At 50.6% G+C, this 18,550-nt stretch overlaps 2 protein-coding genes across 2 annotated transcripts; both read right to left on the bottom strand.

The window, feature by feature from the left end:
• Positions 1 to 15,038: 15,038 nt before the first annotated feature.
• On the bottom strand, positions 15,039 to 16,812 carry LOC123147577 (acyl transferase 4-like). The gene has a single exon (XM_044566844.1). The coding sequence runs from the start codon at positions 16,616 to 16,618 to the stop codon at positions 15,332 to 15,334; it is 1,287 nt and encodes a 428-aa protein (XP_044422779.1). The 5' UTR covers positions 16,619 to 16,812; the 3' UTR covers positions 15,039 to 15,331.
• Positions 16,813 to 17,042: 230 nt separating this feature from the next.
• LOC123147578 (protein AUXIN-REGULATED GENE INVOLVED IN ORGAN SIZE) lies at positions 17,043 to 17,682 on the bottom strand. The gene has a single exon (XM_044566845.1). The coding sequence runs from the start codon at positions 17,680 to 17,682 to the stop codon at positions 17,293 to 17,295; it is 390 nt and encodes a 129-aa protein (XP_044422780.1). The 3' UTR covers positions 17,043 to 17,292.
• Positions 17,683 to 18,550: the final 868 nt, after the last annotated feature.

The raw sequence follows: 18,550 nt of genomic DNA, 5'->3' as shown, positions 1-18,550 counted from the left end.
CCTGCTTGGTCCAGGTGGCCGGGCCTTGGACCCCCGGGTGCCTGGACTCCTCCCTACAGCCGCCTACCCCCCCCCCGAGTGCCCGGGCTTGGAACCCCCGGGTGCCCGGGCCACCTACAGCCCCAGCCTTTGACCGGTCCGGGTGCCCGACACCCTTTGCCCCAGGTGTCCGGACCCCTGCGAGAGTGCCTGCGTGCACTAGGGGCTTTTGACCCTTGTACCCCTGAAAGGATCGATATGGGTGAATAGGCAACTACCAAATTTTAGCTTTTCTTTACCAAATTAAACTTTGCATCAAAGTAGGTTGTCTAGATGTGCAACTAGGTGGGCAACCTATATGATGCAATAACAACAAGCATACAAGCAAGCAAGGGTAGAAACAATAAAGAGCTTGCACAAGTAAAGGTAAGAGATAACCAAGAGTGGATCCGGTGGAGAAGAGGATGTGTTACCGAAGTTCCTTCCTTTTGAGGGGAAGTACGTCTCCGTTGGAGCGGTGTGGAGGCACAATGCTCCCCAAGAAGCCACTAGGGCCACCATATTCTCCTCACGCCCTCACACAATGCGAGATGTCGTGATTCCACTATTGGTGGCCTTGAAGGTGGCGACCGAACCTTTACAAACAAGGTTGGGGAAATCTCCACAACTTAATCGGAGGCTCTCAACAAGACCACGAAGCTTCACCACAATGGAATATGGCTCCGAGGTGACCTCAACCGTCTAGGGTGCTCAAACACCCAAGAGTAACAAGATCCGCTAGGGATGAGTGGGGAATCGAAAATCCCTTGGTGGAAGTGTAGATCGGGGCCTTCTCAACCACTCCCGAGCAAATCAACAAATTTGATTGGCTAGAGAGATAGATCGGGCGGAAATGAAGCTTGGAGTATTTAATGGAGCTTGAGCAATAAATGGAGCTTGGAGGAGGAAGAGGTCAGTGAGAAGGAAGAAGGGGACTCCCTTTTATAGTGGGGGCAACAATCCCGTTGCCCCCCACCAACCAGCCCCGCACAGGGCGGTACTACCGCTGAGAGGGGGCGGTACTACCGCCAGGCGACGGTATTGTCGTGCCAACCAGCGGTACTGCCGCGCTGAGGAGACTTAGTAGGGAACAGACCCAAATGCGGTACTACCGTGGTGGTAGGGCGGTACTACCGCTCCTGGAACGGTACTACCGCCACTACAACCGTGACTAGTGCCGCAAAACCCGACACGAGAAAAAGACCTCTCGAATCGAAGTGGTAGGAGCCAGACTACCCAGCGGTACTACGGCAGAGGGGTCAAGGGCGGTAGTACCGCTGTGGAGCGGTACTGCCGCTTGTGACCCTTCGGCCGTAGTACCGCAGGTAGTGCGGTACTACCGCTGGGGCGAGAGAGAGAGGGAGAAGGGATCTCTCAAGGAAGCTGAGGACCAGGCGGAGGTGCCAGGCCCCCAGCGGTACTACTGCTGTGGAGCCACGGCGGTACTACCGCTGCGAAGCGGTACTGCCGCTTGTGGCTTCTCAGCGGTACTACCGCTGGGTGCGCAGTACTGCCGCTTAGACCTAGACAGAACAAGGAAGAGAGAAGAGATCTCTTCAATGGACAGGAAAAGCTCGGAGGGTGAGAAGCTGATGTGTACGTGATGATTCCAGCCAAGCAAAACCCCAGCGGACCCCCTCTTGATAGTACGGTGCCCTCTACGCAACTAGTCCACTGAGAAAGAAACGAAAGAGCTACACCGTCTTGAAATACACTCCGAGGGGAAGAAAGCGTCTCGTGCCAGGGGAGAATCTGTGAATAATTCAACGCACAAGATTAGTCCGCAAACATGTTGTCATCAATCACCAAAACTACCTTGAGAGAGATATGCCGTAACAATCTCCCCCTTTTTGGTGGATTGATGACAACTAGGGATTTGCGCAAGGAAAAGAGATGAAACGAAGAAAACTAAGAACTACAAAATATAGACGGGCTCCCCCAGAATGTGTGCACCTAGAGATGGCACGACACACACATTCGGATTAACACTCCCCCTATATTTTATAGTCCAACAATACTAAGCAGAATATATATGAGAGAAGTGAGTAAACAGGACAAGCATGCATCTCACAATAAACTACAGTACTCTGAAATGACATAAGTAAGAAGGTAGCGATAGGGAGCATATGTCTTACACCATATGACTAGGACTTAGGTCTCACACCAAACCAAACCAAAGAAGGAACACACAAGAAAACACAAGACGACTCAAAGCACGACACAAGAAGCAAATCCCTACACTCTCTCCCCCTTTGGCAGAGAGACACCAAAAAGGGCATAGAATGACACTACGACTCCAGGTGATGGGAGGAGGAAGAGCTCGAACATCACATCTCTGCATCTTCATCGTGGGTCGAAAACTACTCGGCATCGGAGTCGGTCCAGTGGCAATTCTGATGAATCCAGTCCTCCTCTTCAGTGATCTGACCCTCAGACCCACTGACAACAGTTGCTCCCATCTGACACATGAGCTCCTTGTGGCGCGTCCTGGCATGCTTCTCCTCAACATGAGTCATGTACTGACCATGAGACTCCATGCAGAAAAGCTTCTTCATCTTGCGCTTAAGCTTCTGTGCCCACGACGGTTCTGCACTAGAGGGGCCAAAGTTCTCCTCATGATCATCAGTAGCAGCCTCACCCTCGGTCCCCATGGCAGCAGCAGCATCAGCAGACGGACCCCCTGTGGCAGCAGTAGCAGATGGACCCCCTGTGTGAGGCGCTGTCCAATTGTCCTTCTTCCTTAGACGCTTGATCTCATGAGACACCAAGTCTCTAGTCTCTAGTAGCACTCTGGGATAAGTCTGTGCCCAGGCCCTCTCAATGAGCCTCATGATGAATGGACCATAGATAGGACACTTGCGCTCATACACGGCAGATAGAAGTTCAGACCACATGACATGAGAGATATCGAGGCTCTCTCCAGTGCTTGCTTCCTTCTCATGCTGACAGAAAAGGAGCATGTCCACGAGGTAAGAGTGGACCATATCCAGATTCCCGATCTGAGGGAAGAGAGTCTCACGGAATATGCGATGAAGAATGTCTAGATACGGAGACAGCTCATAGGTCTTCTTCTCAGTTACTGGGTGAATCTTCACAGTGCAGTAGGGCCAAAGGGCTTGCTTGTGGGTGGATGTAGCATTGCGGTGAGGATGGAAACCGACAGGAGTCTCAAGCCCGGTATCCACCACATCAAGTAACTCCATGAAAGCCTTCCACTTGACAGAAAGCAGCTTTCCATTGGTCATCCATGTCAGAGTCCTGTCAACATCCGTCCCAAGATGGACGGTGGCATAGAATTGAGCCACCAAATCCGCATCGAAATCATTGTTGAATTGCATGATCCTGAGAATGTTTAGCTGAGTGCACATCTGAAGAGCTTCGCCAAAGTACTCCGGGTCCTTCTCCATAGCATCAGTGTCAATGGAGCGAACATCAACAAAAAGATTCTTCTTAGCCTTGATCACATCAAAGTAGATGGCAAACTGAAAACGGTTCCAGAACGGGCGGTTGACCAAAGTGGGTTCTTGGTCCACCGCATAGGGGTTGCGGCGACGCTTCTCCCAAAACTCCTTGTTGGTCATCTCAGTCACAGTCTTCCCTTTTGGCTTGTTGGCGGCTCGCTTCGATTGCTAAGGAGGTGGAGGAACACTTGCAGAAGCACTTGCTGGAGGCGGTTGGGTGCTCGAGGAACCACCGGCAGGCTCTGAGGTGCGGTAGCGTTTTGATGTGGCACGCCCGGGGTTGATACGGCGACCTTGCTGCTCGGAACGGTCATCACCTGGAGCCAAACACAAGAACAACGCGAAACAACCAGAAAGAACGAGCATAAGCCAACAAACTCAACAAAAGGATCAAGGTAAGGCAGGAAAATGATGGAAATTGGCATTCAGCGGTAGTACCATGACCTTCCCGCGGTAGTACCGCCCCGAAGGGAGCGGTAGTACCGCTCAAGTTCAAGCGGTAGTACCGCTCCAAGAGGAGCGGTAGTACTGCTTGAGGCGGAGAAACAACAGTTTCATATAGCACGAGGCGGTGAAACAGCGGGTTCTTACTACCGCAGTCAGATCCGGCACTACCGGCCTACCAAATTCAAAAATAATCCTACCAAACTCTAATCTAGATAGTCTAGTTGCCTTCTCCAACCAACTCAAGCCTAGATTTCGCCAAAAATCTAGAGATGCAACCACCATGCCCCTAAAAAACAAGAACTAAAAGGAGACAAAATGATAGAAAGAACGAGGGCAATACCGGCATCCATGGCAAGAGGATGAGGTGGGAATCGACTCCACCAAAGGAAATGGAGAGGGACACCCCGGAGACGGAGATCCGCCGGAGCCCTCCCGCGGTGAGAGAAGGCTGGAGAGAGGAAGAGACAAGAGGGGCAAAGTGAATGGGTATGGGGGAGAAGAAACCTCCCACTGCCTCGACTTAACCCCCTGGTCCCGTCCCTCAGTGGTAGTACCGCGCACCACCAGCGGCAGTACCGCCCAGCACGCCACGGCAACTAAACAGACACGGCTTTAGCTCGACGAAATGACAAGAACAGCAAGAGAAGAAGAAACACACCAGCGAAAGACCAAGACACACCTCTTCAAAAGAGGGCGGTGGCCGAGGCCACCTATGTTTGAGTCAAAAGGTATGGCACCACGAAGATTTTAACCTTGGGCCCATGACCAAAACTCATCTTTTAAGCACAAGTGCCATCAACAATGGCTAAAGTGAAAGACTTGATCAATTTATGCATAATGGGGGGAGGGAGAGTTCATTGAGAGAACAACACTCCCCCTATGTCCATGCCTACACCTAAACTAGAAAACAAGTTGAGCATGATAGGGTGTGCACGGGTTCAAGCAACATTGCTCGAATCAATGATATTTAGCTCATGCCTTAACTCGCGAAATCTTGCTTCATCCAAGGGCTTCATGAAAATATCTGCAAGGTTGTCATGAGTGTTGACATAGTTGAGCTTGATCTCTCCTCGCCTAATGTGATCCCGGATGAAGTGATACCGAATCTCAATATGCTTCGTCTTGAAGTGTTGCACTGGGTTGAGAGAAATCTTGATGGCACTTTCATTGTCACAACAAAGAGGCACTTTGTCACAAGTGACACCGTAATCCTGTAGAGTTTGCCTCATCCATAGAAGTTGTGCACAACAACTGTCGGAGGCAACATACTCCGCCTCAGTGGACGAGAGAGACACACAACTTTGCTTTTTGGAAGACCAACTTACCAAAGAGCAACCAAGGAATTGGCACCCTCCAGAAGTGGACTTCCTATCCACTTTGTCTCCCGCCCAATCGGAATCCGAGTACCCTACAAGCTTGAAGTTTGATCCTCTTGGGTACCATAAGCCAAAGTTTGGGGTATGAGCCAAATATCGAAAGATTCGTTTGACCGCCACAAAGTGACTTTCCTTAGGTGCGGCTTGAAACCGTGCACAAATTCCCACACTCAACATGATGTCCGGTCTAGATGCACAAAGGTAAAGCAAAGAACCAATCATGGAACGATATACCTTTTGATCCACCACTTTACCATTGGGATCTAAGTCAAGCTGGCACTTGGTGGGCATTGGAGTGGAGGCCGGCTTGACGTCACTTAGCTTGAATCTCTTGAGCATGTCTTGGGTGTATTTGGATTGATTGATGAAGGTTCCTTCTCTTCTTTGCTTCACTTCGAACCCTAGAAAGAACTTCAACTCTCCCATGGAGGACATCTCGAACTTTGAGGTCATGAGAGCGGCAAATTCCTCATTGAAAGCTTTGTTAGGAGAACCAAAGGTAATATCATCAACATATAATTGGCACACAAACAACTCCCCTTTGACCTTCTTAGTAAAAATAGTGGGGTCGATTAGCCCAACTTCAAAACCACGGTCTTGTAACAACTCGGTAAGGTGGTCATACCACGCACGTGGGGCTTGTTTAAGGCCATAGAGTGCCTTATCGAGTTGATACACATGATCGGGAAAGTAGGGATCCTTGAACCCGGGGGGTTGCTTGACGTAAACCAATTCATTTATGGGACCATTAAGAAAAACACTCTTCACATCCATTTGTTGTAACTTAAAGTTATGATGAGAAGCATATGCAATCAACATGCGAATGGATTCAAGATGAGCAACGGGAGCAAAGGTTTCACCGTAGTCGATACCCTCAACTTGGGAGTAGCCTTGTGCTACCAAATGAGCCTTGTTGTGAATGATAATCCCATGGGCATCTTGCTTGTTCTTGAATATCCACTTGGTTCCAATGACATTATGGTTCCCCGTTGGCCTTGGCACCAATCTCCACACTTTGTTGCGCTTGAAGTTGTTGAGTTCTTCGTGCATGGCATTGAGCCAATCCGGATCTTCTAGCGCCTCATAGACCTTGTGGGGTTCCACACAAGAGACAAACGCGTGATGCTCACAATAATTTGCTAATTGTCTATGAGTGCTTACCCCCTTTCTTAAGCTTCCAAGCACATTCGTCATGAGATGATCCTTGGTGGAGAGCTTGGAAGCAACCTTGGCGGCACGACGCTCTAATTCCTCCTCAGTGGTGAGTTGAGGAGCGGTTACTTGATCATCTTGAGCGCCGTGATGAGCTTTTCTTGATCTTAAACTTGCTCAGGGGAGAGAACTTGACCTTGGGCATCACTTGGTGTGTCAACACCGTCTTGAGTATGATCTTGCCCTTGGTCTTGTTCGTGAGGTTGAGGGCCTTCACTTTGTTCTTCGGAAGCGTGTGGCCTTGGGTTGGTGATGGATCCACTTGAGTGGAGCATTGTCCTTCTCCTTCGGCCACAAGGGGTTCCTCAATGGGTAGGATGAAACCAACACCCATTCTTCTTATGGCTTGAGGAGGAATTTCGTCACCTACATCACAAGTGCCACTTTGCTCCACTTGGGAGCCATTATTCTCATCAAACTCCACGTTACACGTCCCCTCAATAAGTCCCGTGGATTTATTGAGGACACGGTAAGCATGAGAGTTTGTAGCATAACCAACGAATATGCCCTCATAAGCTATAGCCTCAAATTTAGACAACCGAACACCTTTCTTGAGAATGAAACACTTACACCCAAATACTCGGAAGTACTTGAGGTTGGGCTTGTTACCGATGAGTATCTCATATGGGGTCTTGTTCAAGCCCTTGCGGAGGTAGAGCCGATTGGATGCATGACACGCGGTGTTGATGGCTTCGGCCCAAAAGTTGTATGGAGACTTGAACTCCGCCATCATGGTCCTTGCCGCATCCATCAACGTCCGGTTCTTCCTCTCCGCCACACCGTTTTGTTGAGGGGTGTATGGTGCGGAATATTGATGCTTGATTCCCTCATCACTAAGAAATTCATCCAAGGTGTAGTTCTTGAACTCGGTGCCGTTGTCACTTCTTATTGTCAAGATCTTTGCATTGTGTTGACGTTGTGCTTCATTTGCAAAGTCAATGACGGTTTGTTGGGTCTCGCTCTTCCTCTTGAAGAAATACACCCATGTGTACCTTGAGTAGTCATCCACAATCACCAAGCAATACTTCCTACCTCCAAGACTATCGAAGGATGGGGGCCCAAAAAGATCCATGTGAAGGAGCTCCAAGGGCCTCTTTGAATAAATGATAGTCGTGGGAGGGTGAGCCTTCTCATGTAGCTTTCCTTCGATACAGGCACTGCAAGCACGATCTTTAACAAAACTAACATTCGTTAGTCCACGGACATGGTCCCCCTTGAGAAGACTTTGCAAAGATCTCATATTGACATGGGCTAAACGGCGATGCCAAAGCCATCCCACATCAACTTTAGCCATTAGGCATGTCGCGGTCTTAGTGGGTCGCTCCAAAAAGTTAATCACATATAGACCGTTCTCGACATGCCCAACAAAGGCTACTTTAAGAGTCTTGCTCCACAAGAGGGCCACGGTATCGATATCAAAGAAAGTGGCAAAGCCCATGATTGCAAGTTGACGGACGGAAAGTAAATTGTATGCAAGGGACTCAACAAGCATGACCTTCTCGATCGTGAGATCATGAGAGATGACCACCTTGCCAAGTCCCAATAACTTAGAGGATGAGGCGTCACCCCACTCGACATTGGTGGGCATAGATGGAACTTTGTGCACGTCCACCGCCAAGTCCTTGCTTCCGGTCATATGATTTGTAGCTCCGCTATCGAGCAACCATGATCCACCACCGGAAGCAAACAGCTACAAGAGATCAATGCTTGGTTTTAGGTACCCATTTTGTGATGGGTCCTTTGATGTTAGTAACAAGGGTCTTAGGAACCCCAATAGACCATTCAATATACTCATGAAGAGAACCAACAAATTTGGCATAAACATGCCCATCACTTGCACGGCATAACACATAAGAAGGATTAAAATCGCCAGCTTTGTTGGGAAGGGTGACATTGCCCTTCTTGACATTGTTCTTCTTCTTCTCCTCGGGGACACTCTCTCCCTCCCTCGCAAAGGTTTGCATGAGGGGAGGAGGTTGTTTGGTCTTGTCATTCTTCTTCTTGTTCTTGGAGTCGGGCACGTACCCAACCCCTTCCTTGGCCACACCTCCATTTTGGTTGATCAAGAGATCGTTGAGGTTCTTCTTGCCTTGTATGCAAGTCGCAAGACCTCTCTCAAGTTGCTCCTTCAACTTAGCATTTTCCTCAACAAGATGTATATGCTCACAACACGGGTTAGTAGCATTTGCATTATCAATTAAAACCATATGAGGAAAAGTTGCTTTCTCCTTAGTTAGCTTCACTTGGAGTTGATCATGAGACTCCTTGAGACTAGCGTGAATATCATTCAAGGCCTTGTGGGCCTTGTAAAGTATATCAAACTCCTCTTTGAGTCTAGCAAGATCAACTCCGAGTTTGGCCTTGTCGGAATTTAGCACACGAGAAACAATGAGAGCATGATCATAATCTTTCTTTAACTTAGCATGATCAACGTTGTGTGACTCCTCAAGAGCCAAACGAAGACCACGCTCTTCCTCAAGAGCATTGGAAAGATCCGAAATCTCATCGGCATAGTCACGACTATGCCCTTCCATCTTAGAGATGGTATCTTCGTGAGCCTTGATCATGTCATTGGCCTCACCAAGTTGTTCCAAGAGAGCAACAAAGTGCTTCTTGGATTTTCCCTTGAGTTTGCCCATAAAGGCCTCAAACTCATTAGCCTCCACATTAGCTCCCTCAAGTTCATTAATTCTATCCAGTTGGGAAGGATGATTAATGATGGTAGTTTTGATGTTGGAGGTTACCTTGTTGGTGGCTTTAGCCATGAGGCACTTGGCGGTGATGCTCTCGTTGGGTGAGTCGAAGAGAGACACCCGTGACGTTGTTGCAATGGCAACGGAGGCCATGGCAACCAACTCATCATCTTCATCATCGTCATCATCCTCATTGTACTCTTCTTGCACAACCAAAGCCTTGGGAGGAGTCTTCTTGGTGAAGTTATTCTTGTTGGGGAACGACTTGACCTTGTCCTTTCGGATGAGTTTGCCACCATTGTCTTCCCTCTTCTCATACGGGCATTCCGCAACGAAATGACTCATGTTGCCGCAGTTGTAGCAAGTCCTTACACGTTGCTTGCCCCTTGTGCCACTCGAGTTGTTTTTGCTAAAGTTGGGCCTCGAGTTTTTCTTGCTCCAAAATTGCCTTGAAGCAAGTGCCATGTGTTCATGATATGCATACTTCGTATCTTCGGGGTTGCTCTCCTCTTCTTCCTCTTCTTCTTCTTCCACGGTGAGCTTGGCCTTCAAAGCAAGGTTAGGCTTCTTTGCCCGTTGAGAACGGAGCACCGCATTGTTGGCGGTCTTGTCCAAAATGTTCATGGCCACAAACTCATCCAACACTTCGCTTGAGGTCAAAGTGTGGAAGTCCGGTCTTTGACGAATGACGGAGGACATGGCCTTGTGGTAGGGCATCATTGCCTTGAGGAATTTGCGCTTGATCCAATTGTCATCCGTGTCCTTGCTCCCATGATCTCGTAGTGAGACCGCGAGTTTGGTTACTCTCCAATAAAGCTCACGAGGTTCTTCATCTTCCTTCATTGCAAACTCATCGGCCTTATCTTGTACCACTTCATAGTTGGAGCGTTGAATGCTTGCGCTTCCCCGGTACAGAGACACGACACAATGCCATGCATATTTGGCCAAGGCGAAGGGACGAAGATGAGGTAGGTCTTCGGGTGGAATTGCATCTTGAATGATGAAGAGAGCATTCTCATTGAATTGATTGTCTGCGGCTTCTCGAGGAGTGAAGTTCCTTGGATCATGTGGATAGAAACTTTCTTAAATGATTCTCCAAAGGTTAGTGTTCACATGATTTAAATGACGTTTAAAGCGATAAACCCAAGAATCAAAATCCTCATTTTTCACAATCTTAGGGGGAGGACCGGCATGATTCAAATGAGTGGAAGGAACCGGTCCACCATAAACAAGTGGTGGTTCCACATGGGCAAAGATGCCGGTGCCATTCTTGCCACTAGAAGAAGGAGCCTTTTCACTACTAGCTTCCCCCTTGTCGGGGATAGCATCCAACACCTTGTTGGCGGGATCACCCACTTTCAACGGTGCGGTGGAAAGTTTAAGCCCCTCAAGAAATTTAGTAAACATGCTTTCAACTTTGGTCGTCATGGAGGTTTTCAATGTCTCCAAGGCCACATTGAACTCCTCACGAGAGACCGAAGTTCCCCCATCTCCCGTAGACGAGATCGGATTCACACCGGAGTGTTCCTCCACACCGTCTACGGTATCAACCATACTCTTTGGACGGTAAAGTCCTTAATAAAGAGATGAGGCTCTGATACCAATTGAAAGGATCGATATGGTTGACTACAGGGGGGTGAATAGGCAACTACCAATTTTTAGCTTTTCTTTACCAAATTAAACTTTGCATCAAAGTAGGTTGTCTAGATGTGCAACTAGGTGGGCAACCTATATGATGCAATAACAACAAGCATACAAGCAAGCAAGGGTAGAAACAATAAAGAGCTTGCACAAGTAAAGGTAATAGATAACCAAGAGTGGATCCGGTGGAGACGAGGATGTGTTACCGAAGTTCATTCCTTTTGAGGGGAAGTACGTCTCCGTTGGAGTGGTGTGGAGGCACAATGCTCCCCAAGAAGCCACTAGGGCCACCGTATTCTCCTCACGCCCTCACACAATGCGAGATGCCGTGATTCCACTATTGGTGGCCTTGAAGGCGGCGACCGAACCTTTACAAACAAGGTTGGGGCAATCTCCACAACTTAATCGGAGGCTCCCAACAAGACCACGAAGCTTCACCATAATGGAATATGGCTCCAAGGTGACCTCAACCATCTAGGGTGCTCAAACACCCAAGAGTAACAAGATCCGCTAGGGATGAGTGGGGGAATCGAAAATCCCTTGGTGGAAGTGTAGATCGGGGCCTTCTCAACCACTCCCGAGCAAATCAACAAATTTGATTGGCTACAGAGATAGATCGGGCGGAAATGAAGCTTGGAGTATTTAATGGAGCTTGAGCAATAAATGGAGCTTGGAGGAGGAAGAGGTTAGTGAGAAGGAAGAAGGGGACTCCCTTTTATAGTGGGGGCAACAATCCCGTTGCCCCCCACCAACCAGCCCCGCACAGGGCGGTACTACCGCTGAGAGGGGGCGGTACTACCGCCAAGCAACGGTACTGCCGCGCCAACCAGCGGTACTGCCGCGCTGAGGAGACTTAGTAGGGAACGGACCAAATGCGGTACTACCGCGGTGGTAGGGCGGTACTACAGCTCCTGGAACGGTACTACCACCACTACAACCGTGACTAGTGCCGCAAAACCCGACACGAGAAAAAGATCTCTCGAATCGAAGCGGTAGGAGCCAGACTACCCAGCGGTACTACGGCAGAGGGGTCAAGGGCGGTAGTACCGCTGTGGAGCGGTACTGCCGCTTGTGACCCTTCGGCCGTATTACCGCAGGCAATGCGGTACTGCCGCTGGGGCGCGAGAGAGAGGGAGAAGGGATCTCTCAAGGAAGCTGAGGACCAGGCGGAGGTGCCAGGCCCCCAGCGGTACTACTGCTGTGGAGCCACGGCGGTACTACCGCTGCGAAGCGGTACTGCCGCTTGTGGCTTCTCAGCGTTACTACCACTGGGTGCGCGGTACTGCCGCTTAGACCTAGGCAGAACAAGGAAGAGAGGAGATATCTCTTCAATGGACAGGAAAAGCTCGGAGGGTGAGAAGATGATGTGTACGTGATGATTCCACCCAAGCAAAACCCCAGCGGACCCCTTCTTGATAGTACGGTGCCCTCTACACAACTAGTCCACCGAGAAAGAAACGAAAGAGCTACACCGTCTTGAAATACACTCCAAGGGGAAGAAAGCGTCTCGTGCCAGGGGAGAATCTGTGAATAATTCAACGCACAAAATTAGTCCGCAAACATGTTGTCATCAATCACCAAAACTACCTTGAGAGAGATATGCCGTAACAACCCCTCTCTCCCTCATGTTTCGTCCCTAGCCTTTAAGTACTCATCTCCTAGCTCATTTGATAGGACAGCAAAGTATTTGATAGACACTAGAGATCTGTGCTCCTTGTATCCCCTCCTCTTGGAGATCAAGCCCCCATCTTGAGAAGAATCCTTTGGATTATCAAGGCCTCCTCTTGAAGAATATCAAGATCAAGACATCATCTCCTAGGAGTGGGAAGAACTTTACCCTAGTGCTATTTTCCTTGAGTTGTGCTTGAATACTTGTGGATCTCATGTATGCTACTCTAGTGGATGTGTTATTTGGGTTTATTTGAGTGATTTGTTCCTTGTGTTCTTGAGTGTTCTTCCTCTTTTCCCCCTCCATGTGTGAAAAGATACCCTCTAGGGTTTCACCCTACAACAATTAGGCTTGTAACTAAGGTTTTGTTGCGACCATCGAGATTGTAAGACTTTCAGTCATTCGTCTTCAAATAACTCTTTTTATACAATGCCATGTGCTTGTGATTCAGTCCCAATATGTGAGTAATCCCTCACGCAATGTGTCGGGGCCTACCCTCATAATCCCATAGGCCCGTCTACGCGTAAGAGGTTTACTTTAGTTAACTTTACTCTAATGTTATTGTGAAACTATTTTGTCTAGTGACTCTACCTCGATCCCAGGGCTTATCGTTATTCGAGACACGGAACACAAAGAAGCACATGGAAATGTTTTATTAAGTGCATTGCATAATCTTTCGTTTTTAATAGTGTTACTTTGTTTTGTTATCTTTTTAGGTCTATTGGAGCTCCCATGGACTTATCACGGTAAAAGGAACCAAGTTGAGGCCAAACTAAAGAAGTTGCAAGCACCAGATTCAGGTTTTTTGAAAAGTCTGACAAAATGAGGTTCCCAAAGAGCCTAATTTTGATATATAATACCTTCAGGTTATCAGGATCGTCCATACGGATCCAACGAACCTAAGAACGCCCAAATCAGAATTTGTATGAGAAAATGCTGATAGAGATACAAAACAACACGCGTAGGTCCAGAGGAGAAGATGGCGCGCTATACGAATAGGGATGCTTGTACCACTGCTCATACCACCTAATCCTTGTTGCGGATTTGGTTGTAACTTCCATAAGTCTTCACCAATTTCATCCTCGTTTGTTACCATGTGATCCTTGGATATCAAGTAAGGTATTTTTTAGACAAAAACATCAAGTAAGGTATTGGGAGAGGTTGGGACTCTTCTAGAGTCTTTGATTCAAAGGGGAGGAGGGGGGTCCATGAAGAAGACCCGTGGAGACCGGCAATATATACACGAGCACCCCTAGCCGCCGCCTATGAAGGGGGGAGGATCCACGAAGAAGACCCATGGAGGTCAGACAGATCGGACGGTGGAAGAGCCCGAGGGAGCCATGTGCGGGAGGCCACGGCGAAAAGGGCGGTGCTGAGGGCCTCCTCGCGGAGCCGTGCACACCCGTCTTGCCGGCGGGTGTGAGCGACACACTCTGCTTAGTTTCAAAGGTTGCTGACAAGCGGGTCCGCATGGCCCGTCGCACGGGAGCGGACATGCCGAGGGAAGAACCCCAGAAAGGCAGCCGTGGCATGTCACTGCGAAATGAACGATGCTGAGGGCACTCTCGGCCGCAAAGCCCCGGAAGGCGGGTACTCCAACATCCTTTACACTGCGTTCGGATGTCTGAATTAGACCCATCGAATTGGATATGATATTGACCACCTGCCAATTCAGACGTTCGGATGTATACCGAATCGAGCGAACCGAAACGGGGCCAATATAGAGCCGAATCAGCCTATACGCGCGCAACCCTCCCACGATACGGAGGTCCGCCCCTCCAATTTGGGTTGAATTGGCAAGTCCCGCAAAACAAAATGTTTCGAGACAGATCTCGCTCGCGACCTGTCTTTTCTCCCTGCGCGAGACACAAGCCCCAACCGGCGGCGGCGCAGGTATGGATCCCACGCCATGGCCCTCCTCCCCCCTCCTCTCTCTAGTGGCGGCGGAGCTTCGAGCTCTCACGGCTGCCGCGCCTTTCCTCCCCCACGGAGCTCCTTCCTCTGCCGCACGAGGCGGCGCCGCGACTGCATATGGCCGGCACAACCCCTCCATCCCGACCATCTCGCTGGCCGGCGTGCCTTCCATCTCGGCCATCTCGCTGACTCCCCTACCGCCTGCCATCTTCTTCCCCCTCCTGACCTCCTCTTCCATGTTCTTCTTCCCCTCCCATGGATCCCCTTCTTTCTCTTTTTTTTCCCCTTACCTAGCCAAGTTTCTCCTGTTCCCTTATTCTGTTCTTCCCCTGTTGTCCATGTTCCCATGAATTTACTAACCACCTGTTCATTTTTGCAGGTTTTGCTGCTTAGGGGAAGAACATGGTTATGTGACTGTAGATTGTGCATTTTGATTAGAACCTGTTCATTTTGATTTGATGCATAAAACACAAAGCATATGCAATTTCGTAGTTTGTCATCCGAACATGATTTGGTATTGCGATTCCATGGCCCAATTCCATGAGCATCCGAACATGTGAATTCGTATTCATGTTTATTACAGTTTCCTCCCCGAATTGAAATTGAAACCAATTCAATACAGAGGTCTCCAATACAGACATCCGAACACAACGTTACAGGTGTATTGCCATGCACAATTCGAAAGAAAAAAAGATGGCCGCACCATATACAAAATGTACCTAGAAATCTGAGTGTGTAGATCTTTGAACCAACTATGTGATGCTTAACTGCAACCAAATTGCAATTCCCTCCGTTTCATAATTCTTATGGTGTTGTATATATACACTGTTGATGGTGTGCAGCATCGAAATGCAGGCTGCCTCTCCATTTTTTGCTCCCAAAATGGGGCGTCCGTTGCATTTAGGCGAACTTGGCGAGCTCGACAGCGAAGGCAGCGGCGTGAGGCTCCTCGACGCAGCGGAGCACCACCCGGATGCCCCCACGCCTGGGCGCCGGCGGCCTGACGTAGTTGAGAGACGCGACGAAGTTGACGTGGTCGTTGAGCGGGAACACGTACGCTGGCGCGCCGAAGCCGTAGTCCACCTCGTCGAAGCCGACGCGGCTCCAGTCTGACACCGTCACCGTGCTGTAGTCCAGCGGCACGTCGTAGTGATCGACGCCGCGCATCCAGCCGGCGAACCGCGCGGGGACCGCCTCCTTCGCCTCCCGTACCGCGCCGACGACCTCCGCCAGCGACGCCTCCCGGACGGCCTTGCCTGCCCTAGTGACGCACGCCAGGTACACGCAGTTGCCGTAGTAGCCGTCCACCGCTGGCAGCACGCCGCGGAGCAGGTGCCGCGTGCCGGCGGCGAAGGCGATCCGGACATCGGCGTCGTCAGGGAGCGCCGACGCCAGCGCCAGCGCGCGGCACTTGAACACCACGGCCGTCAGCGCGTCAAAGGTGGAGCACACCTCCCCCGTTGATGTTGCGGCAGCCTGCTTGAAGTCGTCCTTCACGCGCGCGATGCTCTCCGCCGAGATGTCGGCCACCTGGGTCACGAGCCTGAACTCCGTGAGCTGAGGCGGCGGCGGGCTGGGAGGGTCCAGGATCGCGTCGCGGTCCCACACCGGAGTCACTGACGGCGCCTGGAGCCCCCGCGCTAGCTCCCCCACCGCCGTGAGGAACTGCGCCGCGCCCTGGCCGTCGAACACCGCGTGGCTGAAGCTGATCCCGACGGCGAAACCACCGCAGGTGAACCTAGTCGCCTGGACCATGAGGATGAGGCCGTCGAGCTTCTCGCCGGGGGGAGGGCGCGGGAGGAGGAGCTCCCCGGGGATGAGCAGCGGGCAGCAACCGAGGCCGTCCACGTCGGCAAGCGCGCAGCTCGCGGCGGCCTCCACGAACCAGACGCCCTCGCCAGTACAGTCCACCGCAAGGCCGCTCGGGGCGACGCGGCCGGCCACCGGGTAGTACGGCACGAGAGCCCTCGCGAGCCCGTCGCGCATCGCTGCCATGGCCGCGGCGGCGCCCTGGCTCATACGAGCGGCGGTGAACGAGGGCGGGGCAAAGACCTGGATGAGGTTAACCAAGCCGGCGCTGCCGGCTGCCTTGTCAATGGAGGAGAGCGGGAGGGTGCCGCCGGGGGTTGTCAACGCCGGAACGATGAGCTCCGGCGGCGACTTGGTAACGGTTTTTGTGCCGGTCATGTTGGACTGAGCAATGAGCCAACGAGGCAAAATGTAGCGTTCGCGGCGGCGGGAAGGCAACTGGAGACGCAGAGATTTGCCCCCTTCCGTGTATTATACTGTACTCCGCATCTTTGAATTTTCAGAAGAGCAACTCGCCGGCGGCGACTCGGCAACGGTGGGAGAGAAATCTGCCCCTTCGGTGTCACCACCTGTTTGAATTTTCGGAAGAGTATCATTGTTTGGCTACTTGACCATTGGCTCAAGCAAGCGTTAATCCTCGTCTTTCCTAGCTGGTGTTTGTGTTTCTCCACGAGAGATTAGTCAGACAACCCCACAAGTGGAACGCAACGAAGCATCACTTCCGATAGAGCCGTGTTCTTCACAAAATTTTCGTAGATGCCTTTGATTTCTCTTCCTTCCCTCAACGAAGATCAGACTAGAATTCAGAGATAATCCTGACTGTCTTGTGGTTAAAATTCAGAGATACTACGTACAACTCTACTCTTCCGGAGACACTTTTTTTCCAGCAAGAAATTAATTAATTAGTCCGAGCAAAATCTCCATCAACTAGTCTCCAAGAAAAAAAACGAACCCCGCGATAGCTAATTACATGTACAAGGCAGCGGCGAGGAGGACGACGGCGAGCGAGAGAGCGAGCGCACGATTTGATTTAGAAATGCTATGCTAGCTGGCTACAAGTAGGATGGCGCGACGCGGAGGCCCCTGGCGTCGGAGGGCAGGAGCACGAGCAGGAGCAGCACGGCCAGGATGGCCACCGGCACGAACAAGAACAGCGGCGGCGGCGGCGGCAGCGGGGGCAGCAGAAGCGGCAGCACCAGCAGCGCCGCCGTCATCAGCGCCAGCACGACCGCCGCCTCCGGCCCGAAGTACCCTCCACCTCCGTCGGTCTTCCGGCCGCTCCCGGCCGGAGCCGGCGCGCGGCGTTGCTTGGCAGTCGCCGCCGGAGCCGGAAAGTACCGGCCGCTCCTCCTGCCGCTGCCGCCGCTGCTGCCGTAAGAGGTGGAACCGGCGGCATAGCCGGCCATGGTGGCGTCGCACCGGAGCAGGACGGCGTCTCGCATCTACTCCCAGCAATGCCGCTTGCTCGGAGATCCACCCGGCTGGACGCGGCGGCGTACGACCTGGATGTGTGGACTGGAACGGAACGGAAGCGGGGAAGATGGATTGTTGCGAGGCGATTGGGCTGGACTTGGAGTGGTTGTTAGCTTTGCGGCGAGCCGGCGAGGCCAATATATACTCCGTCGCTCTCCTTGGATACCGGAGAGGGGGGATGAACCAGCTAGCGGTACGCCATGGATGGCCATGTGGCACATTTGGCCACTTGGCCAGCGGCACCATCCACGTCCGTAAAAGGGAAACTATATTTTCTTAATGAAAAATAAGAACTTCTCTTGGAATCATTTTTTTCCAAGGTGAAATATTGTATTACTCAACTCACAAGATCCTTACAATCAATCGTAGTTAGCTTCATAGCAACCGAAGGACCTGGACCAAACCAAGTCATGAAGTCATGGTTCTACCTTCTTAACGATCAAATTTAGCTATGTTGTCGCTAATTTTATTTTGGCTACGATTTACATGGGTAATACAAGAATCACGGAATCATTTGTAACCTTATTCAAACTCGATACTAGTTATATATACAATAATTTGGATCATAAGTCAAAATAGAGAATATTTGTTACTCCTTTAATCCCAAATTACTTGTCGCGGAAATGAATATGTGTCTACAACTAAAATACATATAGATACAACCAATTTTGCGACAAGTAATTTCGGACGAAGGGAATATATAACTAAGAATTACAACAAAATATCTTGCATAGCCGTTCTCCGAAACTACAGTAAAGACACTGCAACTATATCGGAGTAGTGGCAGTGGCGGAGCTAGCCGACAATCCATGGGGGGCGAAACACAAATCACTAGTA

Source organism: Triticum aestivum, chromosome 7A, assembly GCF_018294505.1.
Source record: "Triticum aestivum cultivar Chinese Spring chromosome 7A, IWGSC CS RefSeq v2.1, whole genome shotgun sequence".
NCBI lineage: Eukaryota > Viridiplantae > Streptophyta > Magnoliopsida > Poales > Poaceae > Triticum > Triticum aestivum.
Note: the sequence above shows the minus strand (reverse complement) of the source record. Positions and strands in the feature narration are given on the sequence as shown.

Excerpts from the sequence above, each read along its gene's own strand:
- LOC123147577 (XM_044566844.1), bottom strand. The coding sequence starts at position 16,618 with ATGACCGGCACAAAAACCGTTACCAAGTCGCCGCCGGAGCTCATCGTT.
- LOC123147578 (XM_044566845.1), bottom strand. The coding sequence starts at position 17,682 with ATGCGAGACGCCGTCCTGCTCCGGTGCGACGCCACCATGGCCGGCTAT.